The 21,193-nt window shown below is 41.6% G+C and overlaps 1 protein-coding gene across 2 annotated transcripts; it reads left to right on the top strand.

Annotated features, from left to right (window-relative positions):
• Nucleotides 1-99: 99 nt before the first annotated feature.
• Nucleotides 100-21,134, top strand: ccdc85al (coiled-coil domain containing 85A, like). 2 transcript variants are annotated; one of them, XM_038714223.1, is made up of 4 exons: nt 100-773; nt 2,004-3,096; nt 18,353-18,410; nt 20,044-21,134. In XM_038714223.1, exons 1-4 carry the CDS (start codon nt 528-530, stop codon nt 20,060-20,062), a joined length of 1,416 nt encoding a protein of 471 aa, XP_038570151.1. In that variant the 5' UTR covers nt 100-527; the 3' UTR covers nt 20,063-21,134. The 2 variants fall into 2 exon arrangements, with proteins under 2 accessions (XP_038570151.1, XP_038570152.1); XM_038714224.1 differs by lacking the exon at nt 18,353-18,410.
• Nucleotides 21,135-21,193: the final 59 nt, after the last annotated feature.

The following is a 21,193-nucleotide window of genomic DNA, read 5'->3' as shown; positions in this document are numbered from 1 at the left end:
TCGGTGAAACATAGAAAGGCCGAGAGAGAGAAAGAGAGAGAGAGAGAGAGAGAGCTGATCCCTCCCTCTCCGTGTCTCTTTCTGCCGTGCACAGCGGACTCTCTCCCTTCTCTCTCTCTCTCTCGCAGTGTGCTGAACATAACCTACATGCGGCAGGCGTGTGCACCGATTGTCCGCCGAAGCTTTTCTCACTTTGATCACATTTGGGAACGAATTTGGATACTGAACCCACACGATACGTCGCTGTAGCCTAAGTAGGCTGCATGCAGTAGCTACAGCCTGGTTGTGAGGATGTTGCAGTGATAGACAGCAGAGCATCCTCTCTCGCACTCAGCCGGCATCGTCAGCTGTTGCTCGAGCAGAGCGTGGAAGAGTCGGGAGCAACAGAAAAGGCCAAACTATGCCACTGATTTTCTACCGGTGACCGTTTTCCACCTTAAGTCCACCGGGGAGCGGATGCGAGCAGAGGTTGCCAGCGAGCCTCTGACTATTTTCAGCCCTTTGTCGGTGCCGGAGGAGCTGTGCCAATGGAGAAAGCGACTCCGCCGCCCCAGCCTCAGCTCCAGCTGTCGATAGCGAAGACTGAAAGTCCAGCGGAGGATATCTCCGGTCTGACTGACGAGGAGCTGCTGAAGTGGACCAAGGAGGATCTGGTGCGGCGGCTGAGGCGGTCTGAGTCCGACAAGATGAGCGTGATTCTGGACCACGGGAATCTCATCCGAGAGGTCAATCGCAGCCTCCAGCTGCACTTGAACGAGATCAGGGGGCTGAAGGTGAGGGGGGCGCGCATTTGGTGAAGGATGAGATCATAGGTTTGGAGCGCACCTGAGAGCGCGCATGGCAGGAGGGATGTTCTGCTATAAAGAGAGCGCCTCTGCAAACATGGTGTGAGAATACATGGTAGCCTATCACTGAAGTCCACTGTGCCATTGTGCAGGCCTGTAGGAGAATCTGATATGGATGGTAGACCCTGTGTGCACATTGACTTTATGGGGAATGCTTAGGCAGGCATAGTTTTCATTTACCTTTTGCCAGGGAGGAAATTCGGGGTTTTAGAAAGCAAGGAGAAAAAGAGAGAGGATGCATGAAACCAAAATCAATGACAAAATGTATTCCTTATAAAACACAGATCAAGTAAAAGTATAGCCTACAGTACAGGCCAATGAGGCAGGAATTCATCCTCCTAATACTGAAGAGGAGGGCATGTCCCTTTGTAAATTATTTGCTTTGTTCATATGCCAGTGCTCAAATATGGCAGGTATCTCTCTGTCTTAGCTGCACACACCTCACATTCCTAGAAAATGCCTGCTTATAAATCTACAGGATGTACAGTTTGCCTTTAGAACAACGTGGCATTTGCTTTGAAAGTACATGTAAGTAACCTTTACCAATACTGACTTCGGTTTCTGCACTACTAATGAGAGGACTGTGGTACAATGTCCACAGTGTTTACAGTTAAAGCTTAGATCCAGCCTGAGGTAGCCTCAGATAAAGCACATGGGGATTATTTGCCTTTCTTGGAGACCTTGTCACCTCTCCATCCATCCAAGCTGCTTAATTACACAGGAAAGAGCTGGAGGGTAAGAAAGGGGGAGAGTGTGAGAGGGAGGATATGGGAGGAAAATGGGAGCTCTTGGGGAGGTGAAGAAGGGTTGTTTAAGTAAACATTGCTGGGTGTAAAATGTTCGGGGTGTGTTATTTCACTGCCATGTGTGCATGCCTCTCCATCTCCTACAGAGCAGTCTTCACATTGGTACACAGTGAGTCAGTGCTTTTATTAGAGAGACAGAGAGGATTAGGATTTCATGTCATTATGATTGAATACAGTGTTTGATATCTAAAAGAGCAGTGAAATGGATTGAAAATGGACAATGGGTACATTGATTTACTATTGTATATATTTGGATTCTCTCTGCACTGATCAGCATTGTCTTATTTAATGATGCTTCACAGGCCTCACTCTCCTCTTCTTTTCTCCTGTTTTTTCCTTCTTTTTCTCTCAGGACATTAATCAGAAGCTGCAGGAGGACAACCGTGAGCTGCGGGACTTGTGCTGCTTCCTGGACGACGACCGCCAGAAAGGCAAGCGTGTATCCAGGGAGTGGCAGCGCTTGGGACGTTACAGTGCCAGCATCATGCGGAAAGAGGTGACCCTCTACCTCCAGAAACTCAAGGAGCTGGAGCTTCGACAGGAGGAGGTTATCCGGGAGAACCTGGAGCTGAAAGAGCTCTGCCTGCTGCTGGATGAGGAGAAGGGGGTGGTAGGTGGAGGAGGTGGCGGCGGAGGAAGTGGAGGGGGTGTAGGGATGGGAGGGTGCCGCAACTCCATCGACAGCCAGAATAGTTTGCTTCTGGTGCCTGGGCACGGGCTCCTGATGAGAGATGTGGGGGATGGGAGCAGCACCTCCAGTGCAGGGAGTGCTGACAGCTCCGATCACCCTCACCATAAGCAGCCTCACCTGGCTGCAGGGGTGGGTGGCGTTGGTAGTGGTGGGGAAAAAGGGAGCCCTGAGCTTGTGCACAAACCCAGGTGTAGCAGCATCAGTGGAATAGGAGGCGAAGGTGGAGGAGACAGGGAGGTGTCCAGCCCTGAGCACCCCGCTGGGCGCCACCGGAGTACAAGCCTGGAGTATCCGTACACCCTGCCCCAGCTCTGCCGGCCCCGCTGTGGCTCCATATCGGTGCCTGACCACAGTCGAGTCATGCGGGGCCTCAGCCCGGAAAAATACGGGAGGAACGTGGGCCGACGCAGTCCAGAGCAGCACCCCAAGCACCACAGCTCTGATCTCCTCCTGGGCCAGAGGCAGCATTTCCTGGGTCAGGGAGGCAGCGGGGATCTCTATCAGAGGCATCACAGGAGCAGCATTAGCAGTACTGGCTGTGGGAGCCCCGAACCCCGGCAGGCATATTTAGGGGGCACTGAGCACCATGAAAAGGGCTGCGTGGTCCAGGGGGGCAGCCCCGAAACTCATAGGCACCAGTTCAGTGTGAGCCCTGACCATGTGAAGTTTGGGAGCCCTGTGAGAGAGGGACAGAGGAGGCCGGCTGGAGATGAGATGTCGCCTCATCATCGGAGCATCTACAATGGCATGAATGGTAGGTGTGTGTGTGTGCGCATGGCAATGTTTCTTTGTGAGTGCATGTGATGTGATCATTGTGTGCAACATCTTTTACACACCAAGACATACAAATTCATACAGACTCAAGCCAAACACACACACAAACTTAAGCACCCAAAGTTAACACAAAAGACTTTCAAGGTTTTGCGAATTTATTGTTTTCTCTCTGTACAGAATACAGTAGCATATAGGCAGGGTTTTTTTTCACTGCAAAAACTCAAAAATTGGAATCCACTTATCTGATTGAAAAAATAGAGATACTCTTCCTCATCTTGGCTGTTGCAAAATTTACAGCATTATTGATTTTTCTGCTGTCTCGAGAGGAAGGTAGGTTGGCTCAGTGGATGAAAAAGAAAAGGAAGTGTTCAGAAATATTTATTGTACACGTTCTGTATCTAAGTTGGACAGATTCAGCTCAAATGAACCATGCTCAGATATCAGTGCGTGGTGTAGTGTTGCAGCTGTTGGCACAAAAAAAGGAACACACATGCAACTCTCAGGTGATGAATTACCCCCAAAGTTTTGCTGCAATGGTACCTATCTCAGACAGATCAGTGGGAGTTAAGGATGTCAGAGAGAAGGAGGAATATCAAAGTACCAACTTGGCTGCTGTTTAAAAACCCCACAGTGGCTGATAATGATTTCTGGAGTCCGAGGGGGAAAAAAGTGCTGAGTGGCAGAGAGCTGGCAGAAGCTAAAGGACAAATTCCTCAAGGTGAAATATTTGCCTGATTTTGCATTATGAGTCTGAAATTACAAGAGAAACCGAGCGGAACAAATGCAACACTTACAGGAAGGATTTCAGTTGCCTGTCATGAAGTAATGTGAATAAATGTGCTATTGTTGCTGAATGGTTTTATGCCAATTGATTATTTGGATTATGTTTCATTGTAAACAGACAATGACAAAGCAAAGACACAAGTAACTGGTTACAGAGTATACTAGCTTTGCTAACATTAGATGACCTCAAAGGGGCACTCCGCAGATTCTAGACATGAAGATCAGATGTCTGGTCACAGGGAGTACTACTCATCCTGTGAAAACAGTTGTATAATGTCAGCTGTGGCCCCGCAGCAGCTTTGTCAAGTCAGAGATATAGCCCTGATGATGTAATTGTGATGTCATCAGGATTATCTATTTATCAATTTAGGGTTTGGAGTCAGAGAAATGTTGACAGAAAGCCTCTGTTACCGACTGGAGTCATGGAGTTTGAAAAAAAATGGGTATTTACCAGACAGGGATGGTCCAGCAAAGAGACAATATTGAGTTGCATTATGAGTAGTGTCTTTGAGGCTCGAAACATACTGGAGACTAAAAGTCTGGATATCTTAGTCTTTTGTGACTCAGCCCAAGTTTATGAAATTAAAAATCTAAATTGCTGAAGAACAATTACAAGCAGCAGTAGCCTGTAGCCTCAGGAATGACAGTCTTGTAGTAAACATACTCTTCAGAGCAATTTTTGCTATCTCGCACCAAATTATGATAAAGGCATAAACAACTTTGATTTGGGTCATCATTCTCTTTTAGCTCTTTGCGTTCTCTGTAGCTCAATTAGAGATTTCAATCTTGATGTAACCTGAAACCCATATGATGTTTGCAAAAGGCAACGGCACATTAATGCCTCACAAATCCTTAATTGGAAAATGTTGTGAGTGCACAGGGCACTCATTGGCCCCTGACTCTGGTGGTTTGCCAATTGTGTCATAACTGTTGTGAACTTAGCTCCGAATGAAATGTATTCATTTGTATATTTATATAGTATACAAAGTATACTGAATTAATTCCTTAAAAATGTTGCTCACAAACGCCCTCAATATAAGCGAAGGGCAGGAATAGATTTGTGATGTAGGAGAAGTAAGGAGAGCAGCTTTGTGTCTGTGTCTGTGTGTCATCCACTGACCCATCCTTACTGCCATGTCCTTTTTTGGATGAAGAGGGAATTTAATTCCTGTGACGATGTAGTACACTCCACTCGCTTGGATTATCCTCTAAGCCCTTTGCACAGTATTATTTCATTTTTTATGTACTTCCATGTGTGCTTGTGTGTGAGAGATTTGGGTGGATGTGCTACAATGTCCCATCCAGGGTCACTGTGGCAGTGTAAGTTTTTATTCAGACAAATGAATGTCTCATGTTCACGTGCCTCTTTATAGTCCTGAAGCTCAGGCCATTTCAATTCCTGACAAAATCCAAAAGGAAAGCAAAACAATGCTCTGACCTCGGCAGCCTTTTAATATAATCTGCTTTTATATCTTTTGGGAGGCTTATCACGCGTATTCTGTAATGTTTACAGCTGGAAAAAAGGCATGACCCCGAGAATAACTAGAAGCACTCTTAGTTTTTCCTTTGCTTTTGACATAGATGTTTCGTTTTATGAACTAAAAAGAAAATAAAAGAAGCAGTGTAACTAAGAGGTATTTAGAGAATTCAGCAACTGGTACTAAGGGCATAAATGACAGAATTTTACAAGTTCCTGAATTACAATAAAGATTGTCTTGCCCATATAAAATGATGGGCCTGTAAAGCCTGTTAAGACTCTGTATGTGACATTGGGCGGTACAAATAAACAATGAAACCCTCACTTCAGTTGTGACCCAGATCAAATACGTCCATGTGATAGATTCCCTCTTAGTGAAAGATAATCAGCCATGAACACTGTAGTCTCCTTAGCCAGACTGTTCGCTAAGCCTATGTAGGATCTCTGCACTGCAGAGGGTCTTTTTCAAAAAGAGGAGAGACTTAATCATGTTTTCTGCTTTAGCAATCACAAGTTCTGCACATTAGCTTAAGCTACTCAGATGATCAGGAGGAGGAGAAAAAAAGGCAGCATGGGGAAAAAAAGATACAGTGTATGGGAAAACCTCTGCCCTTACAAACCTCTGCCCTTAGTTAACAATGATAACAGGATCAAAATTATATCATATTTATTTTTTAAACAATGTGTTCTTGATATCACACAAAGCAGGCTCCTCATTTCTAGTCAGCAGCAATTGATTTTGCCACCTGAAACAGAATCTCAGTCGTTAGGAGATTTTATTAATAGCTCGCTAAGTAGGTAATGCTCGTTTCAAAATGAAAACCATGTAAAATATGCAACTGATGGCTACATACATGAAATGATGCTAAAAGACTTGAGGCAAAAGCTACATGTCCAAGGCAGAAAGTCCGCATCCTCACCAGTTAACTAATATCCATGCAGAACATCCAAAATAAAGAAACAGCATTGTTGTTGTACTGCATTAGCTTGCTAATTAGCTCTACCTAGTGGGCTATTATAAGAAAATATGTTATGTTTAAGATCAGATTGTTTCCTTCTAACATAATCCCTGATAAATATGTTGAACATAACCTTATCACAAGTAACAAGTGTGGCTGGTGCTGCTGCATTGTAAACTTGACCAAAACTCTGATATAGCAACATCCAGAACTGGCACCCACACAGTAGCGAAATACTACACAGTCAAGAATGTTTTGTTTCTGACGTAGCCTGAACCCCCAAAAAAGAATGTAAGGCTATTAATGATGTGCTCCTTGGCTTTGGTAGTAAGCTAGTAAGTGAGACATGCTAACACTTTCATCATAGGTTATAGCATGTAAGCTAAGATCCATTCTTACACTTGTGTCTTGTTTGGGTTTTGGCCTGCTGTCCCTGTTACATTTTATATGAAATATTTTTTTCTTTAATAGAAACTGAATCAGTGCCTTTGCACACTCCACTCGGTGTCTTTTTTATTTAATGAGAACTGACAAACACTGGCAGAGTGGTCCTCCATTGTTGAGTATAAAATATATGAACAAATTAGCAAAGATAATCCCACTGTCTCATTGATTCTATAAATCTTTATAATTGTAGCATTAGACTGTCCAGCTCCTCTGGCTGTTGTTGAGAAGTGCAGCTGCCTGCAACAGGAAATCATCACTGAAGCTTTGGCCTCGGATAATGTTCTCCCCCTCCGGTGTCACTGAGAAAGCCCGACTATCTCTCCCTCTCCATCCTCTTTCTGTCTTTCTTTCTCTTTCCATCCTAATTGGCTGCCAGTGTGAACAACCAGCTGTCGGACAGAGAGAAAACTTTGATTACAGAGCCCTCTTTCTGGAGGAGGCCGGAGGATGTATTATTGAGGAATGTTGAAGAGTGTTGAGGAAGTATTTGAGTGGATTACTGGCTGTTTGCTTTCCATCTTCCTCTCTGCAACACATCTTCTCCTGTTCCTGTGACTCCGCTCTATCCTCTTCTTCCTCACTCGACTGCCAAGGCGATGGATGGAAAGCATCCCCTTGACAAATTGTGAAGTCTCACAGCCTAAGCGGCATGAAGAAACTCAAATGTTTGTCACAGCTGCTTGGCATGAAAGGATTTGGGGGAGCATTAGGCGGTGTAAATCAAATGGATTAGTATTATAACCTTATCTGTGCTGCTACCATCCCAGCTTTACCTTTCAATACTAGTTCAACTTGGCAAAGTTGCATGATGTTGTGTAGATTGACTTGTTCAGATAATCCTGTGTTTCTATCGGTGAAGACTATTTAAACCGTTGTGTCACTGCATTTATCTGCAAATAAGGGTAGGATTTTTAGTTTTAAAATTGAGTAAGTGGTCTCTGCTTGGTGTGTTTTATCAGTTAAAAAAAGTAAAGGAATGAAGTATTGAGGCCATCAGAGATGTACAATTCCCAAGGTGGATGTCTTTATCACAACCCTGAAAAAGGGAAAATGTTACTTTTAAAAGCTATCATGGCATTTGAATTTGTAATCACACCTGAGACCAATTATCCCAAACACCCTTGCCTATCAGAGAAGCCATTAACCAAGGAGTGCATGATTAGGCATTTTGTTTATCTACCTCTGGTGCATATCATTGTCATTTTTAATCAAGCCATCATCAGCTTTATCTCTTTAAAACCTGCTTCTCTGGATGGAGCGAAGAGCCATATATTGCCTCTTTGTCATGTGATACTGCCCACTATTGTTTGGTCCTGTATACATAAATTCCTGCTAAATACTCAAGTAAAAAATCGAGTGTCTCCAACAAGAGAACAGAATTATTTTTAGCAAGCTTAATTATAAATTGGGGAGAGGCAAGGCGAATGATAATGTACTGCAGATATAGCCAAGATGAACATTTAAAATATTGTGAGTGTGTGCATGTGCAGCATTTTGCCACTCTGATGTAAGGTTATGATTTGTCTTTAAAAGCAGAAAGAAAAAGATCACTCAGTTCAGTATTTATGAACATGTCGAGCAGTTAGCCATTGTAGGATGCTCCCAAACATTTACCTCACCAGCAGCTCCTAAGTAGCTCTGTGAGTTATGAAGGAGGCTGCTTGGCGTGTACTAGCGTCACTCCATCCCAAACCCCAGAGGTATGTGACAAATGTTCTACAGTAGCCCCAGTCATCCGGTAGACACGCAAACCCAGTGGAATGGGGAACAGTCTTTGCCAATGGGGAAATTAGCTTCCTAGGCCAGGTAATTAACTGGAAGTTGAGTTGCTGCCATGTATGAGGGCAGCACTCGGCCTGAGGGAACCTCTGACAGTCCCAAAGTCACCAGCAGTAACCACATTTAGCTACGTTACATTTACTTCAGCTGTAGCTGTGTGTCATGCTGAGAGCTGGCGGTCTGTGGTTATCAGGTGACCAGGTGAGAGTGAAAGAGGGGAGTGGGGCTGAACTGATGTAGTTGAGTGCATCATGTACAGTCTGCAGGCTTTCACTGAGCTGTAGGTTTGGCAGCTTTCAGGTGTCTTACTTTGTGACTAGCATCCTACTAACATCTGTGTTTTTCAGTCATACTTACTGATCACAGTAGGCACAGTAAAATTGTGAAAAGCACGAGTTTCATCAGTTATTTATATTCATGTATATACAGTATATACAGTATATGAGTTTGCTAAGGAGCATTAACAAAGAAGTTAATGGGTATGTTAAGATTACCTATTCACCCCTAAGACTTGTACAACCACAATCAGCAAATGAGCAAATATGAATTAAACCAGAATATCGACCCAATATGTTGTAATTCTATGCTTGTCTATTCGTAACATTAAAAAATAAGCAGCAGAATTCTATTAAATGATAAAAAGATATTCACTTTTAGGGGGCGAGTGTCCTTTGTAATCACGATGGTCATTAATTAAAAGCCTTTTTAAAATCTATCCCTAATGCAACCTGTGAGAGAACTAAGACTTCTTTCTTTATCATAATATAACTTTTTAATGCACAGCTGTTCTCCAGCAGTGTAGCCTGGTATCAACAAATGGCGTGTGATATAATATGCCAATAATACGTCATTTTGCATGTTATAATAGAGCCTTTGGAGCTTTTCATGTCATTTCACGCCATTTAGGCTCTACTGACTTCTGTTGTGCAGAGACAGCGTAAAGAGCAACAAAGTCTGCGTTGGTTTTATGTGAAACCAAAAGTCAACATTGACTTTTTTAAAGTTTTAAATTTTTAAAAATTTCCCGTGACTTACGTAACGTACTTATTTTAACCCAAACCATGTAGTTTTGTTGCCTAAACCTAACCAAACTGCAACCGTTTCACAATGTTGACCATGTTTATTATTGTTACCATGATGACGAAGGTCATCTGACTGTCAGTTACCTGACTTTGTCCTTTCCTGCATGTCCAAAACTCATAAAGTGTGGCATCTGTAACAGCGTAAAATGACATGTGAAAAGCTTAAAATGAGTCAACATGAAACACTTAATGTCCTTAAAAGTGGTGTGCTATTTATTTGCCATCCCATGAAAGCACATTGCAGCAATGACATCGCTCTCTGTAGCATACCAAGGGTCAAATATAGTCTGACTGACAAAATACTTAACTATAAAAGATAGATTAAGACAGCAATGTTATATATTCCATGTCTGAAAAGACATTAAAGTTAGCTAATGCTAGCCACCAGAAGCTACTAGGTGCACCAGAGTGCACTGCATTGAGCAATGGTGCATTAAATGCTTATCAATTCAACTTTTTATCTGTAAGAGAAAGAATGTTTTATTTCTCCTTTGTCTGTTGTGAATTTGAATCACTGATCAAGCAGTGATGAGCTGCTTTGCTGTTGCCTTCACTGTGAAGGTTTTTACAGCCCCACCATCTGTTAAAACAGGGATAGAGAGTGAGCTAACATATCGGGAATGAACATGTTGAAACCGCTGCAGCTGACAACATTATTATTCTTCCCTTACACCCAGGATGTAGTTATCCATTTCCTAAATGTATCTCCTGCTCATATTGTGCATTATGTGCATTTGATGTAAGATATTTCCTGATGAGAATGACAGCAAGTCACGTGGGCAGCACTCATTACCGCGAATGGATGGGCTGATCCCACCAACACAAAATGATTGGCACCGCAGTCATTATATTTATATCATCATCTCATAGCATAGTTCTCTTTCAGAGATGTATTTTGGTCTGTGAGATTTCCTCTCTGAGATATTAAAATCAATTTCATTATCATTTCCACTGCTTCAGAGTGGCTGGCTCATTTCCCTTACTGGTATAGCAGAACATACATTTAATCACCTCTTTGCTGGCTTTGTGAGAGCTTTGGCTACAGGTAAAACATGTAATTGAGAGAATTTTCGGGTTGTTTTGAGCTGCAGTAGATGGTCATTTTCTGTGCTGGTATGTTATTTTTGTAATCATTTCTCTAAACGTAGGCTGATGAATTTCCAGGATCTCTGGCCGTGATTTCAAAAATGCAGCTTTCTATTGATATCACTTAATATTCTACATTTAATCATGTGATGCAGTCTAGAGTGCTAAATATCTTACTTTCACTTATTTAATGTGAGAAGAGCTGTGTGAAACGTAGAGTATTTTAAGAACAGAAGAGTGTAAATTCTTGTCCACGCCTAGACGTTACTGCACACCAGTGTTAATGTCAGCTCATCCTTAAGGCTTTATATGAAGAAATGTTACCTAAATTCTATAATTCATTGCATTGTTCTGAAGCAAACTGCATAAACATACTTTTTTAAAAATCTGATGCAATACAGTGCATTCGTTCTGGGTTTCATTAGAGAGGGGAGAGCCAAAAGTGTAAACAAGTTTCATCCTCGGGACATGGGTCATCAAGGTCCAAAGGCCTTTGGGAGTGGAGAAGTCATTAAATACAGATCCTTGGCGCAGCAAAGGATTCTGGGATGCTTGAAATCTAACATGATGTTATAATGAAATCTAACATAATTCACAGATGGTGAAATTACCAATAATGTGTCTCATCCCCACCCATCTATGTCACACAAGCACACACACGCCACAATCTTCTACACGCTACTGTATGCCTGTTATATTATTGAACAGCATTGAGGAGCAATGGGTGGCAACATGTTAAAATAGGACAACAGCAGTTTATCTTGCAAATGTCTGCTTAAATATTTAATTAACCTTTGGGAGTCATAGCAGAATGAATACCACTACGATGCAGCTGACAACATGGGCCCTTGTAGAAATGTGGAGGAATGATGTGGGGGCCTGAACACGGAGGACAAAAGCAATGTAAGGGGGGGCGATGTTGTGACCGCACTCACTTCTATAAATCTTTCTGACAGTCAGCTCAGTTGATCTCTTTTGTTGAAATATTTATCTTGCAGAAAGACAAAGATTTCAAATTCTAGGGCCCATCCATCAAGCTAAATGAGCATGCGTATGATTACCTCAAAACGCAAAAGAATCTTATTAATATTCAAAATGCGACGTCTATACTCCATGCATGAGTTTGCACGTGGTTGCATATGCTCTCCCTTTTGATATAGATGTGTGCGTGTCTGTGTCCACGAGGTCACAAAGGCAGAATAACTACACAAACAAAACCACACACACAGCCCATGTAGGCTCGATCAGCCTACAGGGCACCAATTATCCAGCTATACTTCAGTGAGTTTCATGCTCTCATCTCTCCATAGTCAACTTCAGCCTCACAGCGAGCCAAACTGCAGAAACCACAGCTTCAAGTTATTTGTGGTTCCTACCTGCTGCCATAACTCACTTCATTACAGCTCTTACACAGTCAGAAGACACTTACCATTAATTATAGCAGCATGACAGCTTTTGCCCCCATATTCCTGTATTTTTACTCTTTGCAGTCTAATGTGACAACAAATGTGAGCTTCAATAATAAAAATGTCATTAAAGCATCACTAGGAAGGATTTCTAGTAGTTCAAGATATACTCATTGTTTCAGCCTAAAAGACATGTAAAAAAAAGTACAAAGAAGAGCAATTAAGCAGTTTTCTCCTAATAGCAGCAAGTGATTTAGAGAAATGTGCTTATAAAGACATCTAATGGGCAAAAAGGCAATATACACAGCATTGTTGATGAGTCCAGCTGTGTCTCATAAGGAATAGTTCCATTTTGGGAAAGATGTTTATTCACATCCTGGCTAGAGTTAGATTGGTAACAAGCTGTGCACTACTATGGAGGTTTATGCTGGCTTAGTTCAACATAAACATCCCCGCAATTTCAAATTGTTGTTTTTACATTTCTATTTGTGTATGGATTAAACAAAGAGAGATTTAGAGGTTCTAATAGACAGGTTTATGAACTTTGGACAGAGCCAGGCTACCTCTTTCCCCCTGCTTTCAGTCTAGCTAAACTAAACTAACTAATACCACCTTAATCTTATTAATTAAGGGGGTATTGACCTTCTCGTCTAATTCTCAGCAAGAAAGCAAATGAGTGGAACCATTCCTTTAGTTAGCTTGCCTACCTTATATATTTATTTAGATATTTTATCCCTCTTTGTTCATTTGGTGTTCTTTAGTGAGACAACGCATCTTTTCTAGGCTTGAAAATCTAGAAAAGATACTGAAACCATTTTGCAACATCGTAACACTTCCTAGTATTGCTTTAACTACTGTAACAATCTGTACAATCTCACAATTGTTTAATTTTAAAAACCAGGCATATTATATTACACATAAGGTCTGGGGAAAAAATACTTTGGAAAAAGAATTTTGGAAATCCTCTGGCGGCCATTTTGTTTGAGTTTGAACAAACTGCAGCTTCAGTGAATGACACTTTGATATATACTTTTTTTTTTTTTTTTTTTTTACAAGTTTACCCTTTAAATTTATTAATTTTAATAAGAATGACAAGCCACCAGGGTTTCTCCAACACTGGCTGACAACTAATGCCTCCATGGAGTCAATCTTGGTGTTACAATCTAGTGCACACAGGACTGGACCTTTCTGTGAGACATTGGTAGCCACTGACCAAACGCTGACTTGACTCCATAAATATCCTGCATTTTGTTTCCACTTTGAGTTTGTGTCACGGCCACACATAATCTCCGCATTATGCATTCAGAACCTACCCTCATGTTCCAGAGCTGCCTGAGGGAGGCCAAGACAAGTAGTTCTCCAGTCAGGCAGGCAGCCTCACTGACTGACTGTCTGTCTCTCTGATTGTCTGACTGACTGCTAGCTAAACGGAAGGTCACTGAGCTACCATGTATCTCCACAGGCTTTCCTGCCCATCCAGCCTGAATAATTTATGTGGCAGATTTTTAGGAGATCTGAGGGAATGGCCATGTGAAATTACCTTGCATTGATCGTGTAAGTTGTGAGAAGCAGGGAGAGAGAATGGGGGGTGGGAATTGGAGGGTTAGAGAGGACTGAGAGATGAGCAGCCCTGAGGAGAATGGTGTTGTGTTTACTGGCTTGATAAAAAATAACAACTTGATTACTGGTTTTGACAAATTATAAAATACACCACTCATTCAGAAGTGTACCAGGGCTTCTTCTATTATCTTTCAAACTCATTTCAACAAATTTCATGAAACTAAAAAGTAAAAAAAACATTCCTGAATCTCTTCTATGAACTGTAAGATTGAGAATTATATAGAGTTAAAAATTGGTGCAGAGGGAAGGTTCCCCATTCGGAACAGTGATTTATTCAGTGTGGGAGAAGCTTCTCCCCAGCCAATCTCACAGATCTCTTTGTGGGGAAATTTAGAGCCAGGCTCGAGTGTACAGAGGTGGAATTTAAGGGATCTTAGGCCCCACATTATTCTGGAGTAATCACATTATCTATATATTCTTCCCACACAGAGCACCTTTCCCTCTACACATTTTTCAGATCCCGTTAAATCCAATTGTGGTTTTAAACGCCCTGCCCATAACTAAATCAACAAACTGTGGGCTGCTGTTTTCTCACTTTATAACTCTCCTTGAAGAGGTCACACACGCTGGTTAGGATCCAAAAAGAACAAGTTTCATTGCACGTTGATCAAGTTCACTTTAAAGGGATTCTCCAGATTTTGGCACATGCCTGCTGTGTGTATAACAGGCCTGCTCCATCACAAGACAGCAGTTTGTAATCTTGTGACCTGTGTGTGTGTGTGTGTGTGTGTGTGTGTGAGACTGCCGACCTTGAGACAGCAAATCTATTTAAGCTAATTGTTCTTGTGCTTGAGTGGGTGAGGTTTGAGTCCTAAGACCCAGAGCTGAGTTAGCTTGATGCAGTTGAACAAGAAACTGTATTGTTTCCACTGGCTTTCATGCAGTGTTTTTCTTTACTGACATGTTTTTAAACTGTGCTTTCCTAGTTGACCTAAATACTTTGATTCCTGACTGTACTGTAAGCTAACTGTAGGCATCACCGATGTATCTACTGTATCTACTGTGATGTACAGAGCGTCCAGTTTGACACCAATAATAATGCAATGAGACAAAAATATCATGTAACACGTTTGAAACTGATCTGGAGGTCCCAGACAAGGTAATGAGTTCAGGAACAGAGGGGCGCCAACCTTCATACAGCAGGCTGATGACAAGGCTTTGCCGACATGTGTTTATTATGAAAAATAATCTGGAACACATCTGGAACTAATCACATTGTATTGTGGGCCTAATAATTATTTTGCACTATCATAACCAAAGTGTTACGTAACTCTTTCAAAACGGCTGGGATGTGACTGCTGACTGATCATTATATGTGTATATACTTTTTTGGTAGTCTTGCTAGTGTGTAATAACTTAAAAGATGCAATAAACAAGTGAAGAAGTGCAAAACTATAACCCAGATGTCCTTGGAAAACTAGTTCAAGTTCATATAGCAAAGGGAGAAACGCAGTGAAGCTCAACCTGCTGAAATGTGTCCATTGTAACATTTTTAGAATAAATGCATATAAAACATTGTCAAACCCTCAGTAATTGTTGTCTTTTAACACTGATAACATGGTTAGCTAATAGTTTGCCCAGGGAAGTAAACATGCAAGCAGATTAGCACAGCTGCAGTTACGCTGGCTAGGCTACCCCTGTTGCAGGGATGAGCAACAACACATGAGCAATGTTGAGGGAAGATAATCAGAAGTTGTTATTTAAGCCTGAAATTGTTATGGGTTGATCAGAAGTTGCTACATCTATTAGAAAACTATTTACAGAACAGCCTCAGAATTGAGGTTCTGAGCAATGTTTTTATTATAATATTATGAGAACTATAAAATTTCCTCTATTTATAGTTTATTAAAAAACAGATATTGACACATTTTACTCTGATGGTAGGCCTACTTGTAAAAAATACATATCTGTACCAAATACTCGTATCAACCGAGTACCTGCTCAACCCTACCTTGTTGGTCACGTGACCCTCACCTCGCAGGTTGTGGTGGTCTGTTGAGAGTCCCCCGTTTGTGTTAGTGTGTGATGCTAGATTTATTGTCATGGGTTAGGTATGGAGGCTATACACACAAAGACACTGTAGCAGTGCTGGCATGCACCGTATCAAAAATTAACTACATGTCATCACTGCAGTGAAACGTGCCAGAAGAACTTTCTTCCGATTCTGCTAGAAATTGTTGATAGCAAAGACAACTTTAACGTAGCTGAAGAAAGTCTCCTTTGCAGTGACTCACACCTAGCGAAAGCATTTCCCCCGTAAATCAAATGCTCACCGCAAACGTTACTCTCACAGTGAATGAAAATATCAAATATGTTTGCAAATTAATCTGGACGTCCCAGACAAGGCTCTGAGCTCCGGAACAGAGGGGATACCAACCATGTGTTTGTTATGAAAATCCATCTGGAACACATCTGGAACTAATCACGTTGTGGGTACTTGGCCTAATATTAATTTTGTTACAGAATGGCCAGTATGAATTCAGAGCTGATTTGCAAGGATTGTCTCATTCAATGTGAGAATTAGGAAATGCTGATTTTATTTCTGGCATCAATCCAAAACCACATTCAGAAACTGCTGGGATGTCATTGCTCAACCACTCTGATTGTATCGATCCCTCAGAGTATGTTTAGACAAAGTCCTGCTTTCAAATGTACCATCTAAATAGCTATCAGCTACACTTCCTGTCTTTCTGTGTCTTTGTTTGTGTTCATGCGTTAGGAGGAAGTGAGATGTGATCATGTGTTTGCCACTCTCTAACCAGTCTGTGAGCTCTCTGCTTTAGCCGTGAAATCAGTTCCATTCCACACTCCCTGACCTCCAAATGAAAATACCCTCCAGCCCACCGCTGTATCCCCCGACTCTTGAAAGGTGTATCTCTCTGCTGTCATACCCCCCTCCCTCCCAACGAAAGTAAACAGAGTGAAGAAAGGGGCAGGGAACTTAGTGAAGGTGGCTACTGGAATCTTTTGTAAAACTTGGCGGTCACAAGAGCATTATGAATCTTTAATGAGAGATGTTAGCGCACAAGGAGAGGAAATGTGCTGAAAACATGATTATGGGCTCATGGGGAAGAAACCGTTGGTGAAGAGAGACAGAGAGAGAGAGATATCAAGAAGGGGAGCAAGGATAAAATTGTTGTTTTGAAGGGCAAAGGAGGTAAAGAGGGATAAAACACTTTTTAGGCTTGGAACCTTAAGGCAAAGGCATAACTGAACAAAGTTCTGACCAGATGTGCTCACAAAGCCAGAGTATGAGGGCAAGCACTTGGTTTCCTTTACTTTAAAAGAGCTTTAACACTGTTTTTTTTTATAGCAACATTTTTCCTGCCAAGCCAAAATAAAGCAGCACAGGAGTCTACGGGATGGCAGGATAGATTCAAGAGCCTGCCTTGTGTTTAAGGACAATAATTTTGACTGCGATTGTGTGACACGTTTAGTGGACAAAGCTGTGTGGCTGATCTGCCACTCCTTAAGCAAAATAAATTCTTGTTTTTGTCTCACTCTCATCCCCACTTCGTCTCCTGCTATTGTTCCACGTTATCTTGTAGTCTTAAATATGATACACTTTGAGATTAAGGTCCAGATAAATCAGTCTGCCTGTACGTGTGCATTTGTTGAACACATCCATTTAGACACCCTGTGAAGGTTGTTGCCACTCTGCTTTCTGTCACTTGCACCATTGCACCACAGATTGAAACAGATGAAGGGGGAATGTGCAAAAGTTGTAAATCCTGCACTATACAGCACAATATAAAGTGATGGCCTGGTGCTCCTTTTGAATATACTATGTCTTTCAGTGAATTCTAAAAGCTCATCTACCTACCCAGTTATACAGTTTCTTTTTTCACGCAATACTTTGATCTTATAGAGGAAAAACATAAAAGATAGTCTAATGAGATTTAACATGCTGTACAAATAGAAACAACTATGCTTATTAGCTGTCGTGCAAAGAGTTTTATTATATATTTATTTAGTATTTTAAGTTTTATTTATTAGAATATTGATACCACTCTATGTATGCATTGAGTATGGAGCTAGAGCCTGAAAGCAAATAGCCTAGCTTAGCATTAAGACTGAAAGCAAGGAGAAAAGACAGCTAGCCTGGCTTTGTTTATAGACACATAAAAATCTGCCAACCAACACCTCTAATTAACATGTTATATCTCTTTGGTTTAATCTGTTCACAGACAAAACATATAAAAAAAGTAATTTGTGGTTTTGACGCTAGCAGGGTATTCTTTGTTTGGGGGTGCCAGGCAAGCTGCACAGGAGTTCTTGCCAGAAAGAGAAACAACAGTTTGTTGAGAAATAGTTATACCACGTAACTGAACTTGGTTCAGTCAGTTTTTGTGTTAGTCATGACTGGTACACAACAATAAACATTCCCAAGTCCACCTTTTACATAGCCTACTGGTAGTACTGCATCAACATGTTTCATTAATGACTGATTTCCCCTTGTTTTGGCAGTCAAAACAGACAGACGTCAGCTCTAAATCTTAGATTAATGAGGTTCTCTTCTCTTGTCAAAACAACCCATTTAAAACTCATCTCTTCCTCTGTCTTTTTGCCCCTCTCTCTTCCTCTGTCTTTGACACAGCTTTAATATCAGCCGGCTGCTGCACCAACAACTGTAGAAATGTCAAGCTATGGGACAGGTAAGAGCCCCTCTCCACCGTGTTTCTTTTCCATAAACCTCTTTTGTGTTAATTAGAGTCTTTGAAAGAAGGAGAACAGCCAATGAAGGTCATTGTGTGTTTTTTCCACGAGGGCCCATAATCCTGTAATTAGCTCCCATTATTCTATTTTACCATCCAGTGTACTTCGTTTAGCTGGAGCCTCGAAACCTATATACACTTAACAGTTGGGTTGGAATGTATGAAATATTTGAATATCTCTGTTCTCCTAATCATTGTGATCAAAGCAATATCTCTGACTTATATTGTGTTGTGATACTGTGTCTTTGCAGGGTCAGTCCTTGAGTTAGTCCAGTGTACCGGCTCCAGATGAGTAATGTGTTTGCATGCTTGGTCTGGCCCAGGTGTAATCACAGTGGGTTTACAGTGGGACTACAGAGTTAGAGGTGACCCTATCCTGTCCCCGTGCGCCATGCTACATCTTCAATCAGGCCCCAGTGGGAGGGCGAGATGCCTGTGTTAATATTTGATGACTGCAAGACACGACATACCTTCCCTAGAGGATTGTCATGCCCCCCTAGCCAGAACACACGTACACACAACCACATATAATCATAGGCGTAATTCAAACACTTTCTCATAGTCATTCTGACATACATGACAACTTTTCATACCTGTAGATTTTTCTTTCACTTTCATTAGTCTTATCAGTTTGTCTATGTCTATGCTTTTTCAGCCCACTTCCATTTACCTCATGCAAAAATATTAGTCACTTAGGTGAGGACAAAAAGAAAGTGTACTTTATATCAGTAGATGATTTGCGAGCTTGGAGAAAAACAACAAGGATGTGCTAACAGTACAGCCTGAAGTCAGGTCCCACGGCTCTGCTGTGGTGGAGACAGACGCAGGCGGGAACAAAAGGATCTGTCACTGATAAGCAACACAAAAGCCTGCAGTGATGAACATCTAACTGACTCTACTCTATGTCTCTTTCATTTGCTTCCACAGGATTATCTGTCTGTTTATCTATCTATCTATCTATCTGTCTATGATTAGACATGACAAATATCTTTTGGGTTGTCATTATTAACATTATGCACAAAGATTAACTTCAAGGTAAAATTCAGTATTTGTGTTGGTATGAGAGGCAGTCTCTTCAGTTTCAGGCTCACTATCACACTGTCATGATTTACTGGGACCAGGGCATGGGCGGAGCCCGAGTGGGAGGATTTTGGATGGAGTGCAGAGTGTTTTTTTTTACGCTCGAGCGTCGCCTTATCTCCCGCTCCGATTTGCTCCGGCATACTCTTAAAATGTTTTGGCTGCTCATTTCTTTTGGGTGCCAGGCTAGGGTTTAAGCTAAATTAGTATTAGTATGAGTAAATAATTAGAGTGGAACGGGGTTATATCTGAATTGACAATACTGAACGCAGCGGCTTGAAGCGGCTTGAAGTGGTGGGAATGGATAGGTCCATGAGCGAGAAGCGGAAATTGTCACCGCTCACATGCTCTGACTGACACACTTGAATAGAATGGAGCCATCGTTAATGTTATCCGTAATTTATCCCTTGATCTTCGGGTCAATAATGCCCCACAAATGTTCTACTGTAACAATAACATTGCTTCTTCTTCTTCTTCATCTATTTCTGTACAGCTTTGATGCCTCCTCTTGACCCCAGCTTGACCAGCTAAGATCCTCAAATGGGGGGGGGGTCACAGTGGTACAACCCTCCTGCGCCTCTGGCCTTGATAGACACGACGGCCCCCGGACGCCACCATCTATGGCTCCAGATGGTCTGTCATCCATGCCCTCATCAGTGTCCAAGTCCAGAAACAGCCTGCCTCCATGTTTTCATTTCTATATATCCGGAGTTTGAGGAAAGGGAGTGGGGTGTTGAGGGGAATGCTGTTAGTACAGTTGGTAAAACTAGTGAAGACTGCCGCAGCTAAATGGATTAGAGTGGCTATCTCTCCCTGCCAACTGTGACACGGCTACCTCCCGGAGAGCACCTAGAAGGAGTGACAATGGGGATCGTGAGAGACGATGTAGAGGACTCTCTCTGTTTACAAATGTAGATCACTGGTGGAGAAGCACATAAATTAAACTCTCTGCACCCTTCTGTTTTAAACCTTAATTATTTTCCACCACTCTTCCCTCTTTCTCCTATTTCCCTCCCTGTTTTACTACTCTCTCCCTCCACCTCTCCCATCTTCAGATATCCGTCATCTTCAAAGTGTGTAATGAAACTGGTTGTAATTTAATGTTCTCTCTCTCAGTCTCAAATTCCAGCTGATCACATGATTGCCATTGTCTTCAACTTTTTCAGCCATTTCAACTGAATTTAAAACAAAACAAAAACCATATTTGTCAACGATGTTCTAGCAAAGAAAAAAAAACCTCTTCCTGTGTCTTAAACTGAGATGGTCAACATTACTAGCTGCTGACAGATGTTTTACTTCTATAAGATGCAATGTTCAGGTGTAATTTTTCTTTTTTGTATTATCTTCTTTGCTCCCTTAAAGCGCCTATATTGAAGCTGGGGATAAGATTATACGTTTCTCCATGTTGTTTTTTACAAGGAAGTAAAGTCCAAGTAAAAAGTAGATTATTGGATTAGTTTTCTATATATCTCTATATATAAATATAATATGATTATTATTTTTGACTTACTGGTATTAGAACTATTATATGAAGATGCATATGATATATATCAAATAATAAACATACTTCTTTATGTAAAAGTGCATCCCTTGTTTAGGTTTTATTTCTGAAGTGCTGAAATGACTTGGACGTGAGTGTGCTG

This window comes from Micropterus salmoides, unplaced genomic scaffold (genome assembly GCF_014851395.1).
Source record: "Micropterus salmoides isolate LMB-PRFRI ecotype aquatic unplaced genomic scaffold, ASM1485139v1 Ms_hic_scaffold_12, whole genome shotgun sequence".
Classification (NCBI taxonomy): domain Eukaryota; kingdom Metazoa; phylum Chordata; class Actinopteri; order Centrarchiformes; family Centrarchidae; genus Micropterus; species Micropterus salmoides.
The sequence above is the reverse complement of the archived record's forward strand: the minus strand, read 5'-3'. Positions and strand labels throughout refer to the sequence as shown.

Excerpts from the sequence above, each read along its gene's own strand:
- ccdc85al (XM_038714223.1), top strand. The coding sequence starts at position 528 with ATGGAGAAAGCGACTCCGCCGCCCCAGCCTCAGCTCCAGCTGTCGATA. Across the intron at positions 774-2,003 it reads ACGAGATCAGGGGGCTGAAG|GACATTAATCAGAAGCTGCA; the intron begins GTGAGGGGGGCG and ends TTTTTCTCTCAG. Across the intron at positions 3,097-18,352 it reads CATCTACAATGGCATGAATG|CTTTAATATCAGCCGGCTGC; the intron begins GTAGGTGTGTGT and ends TCTTTGACACAG.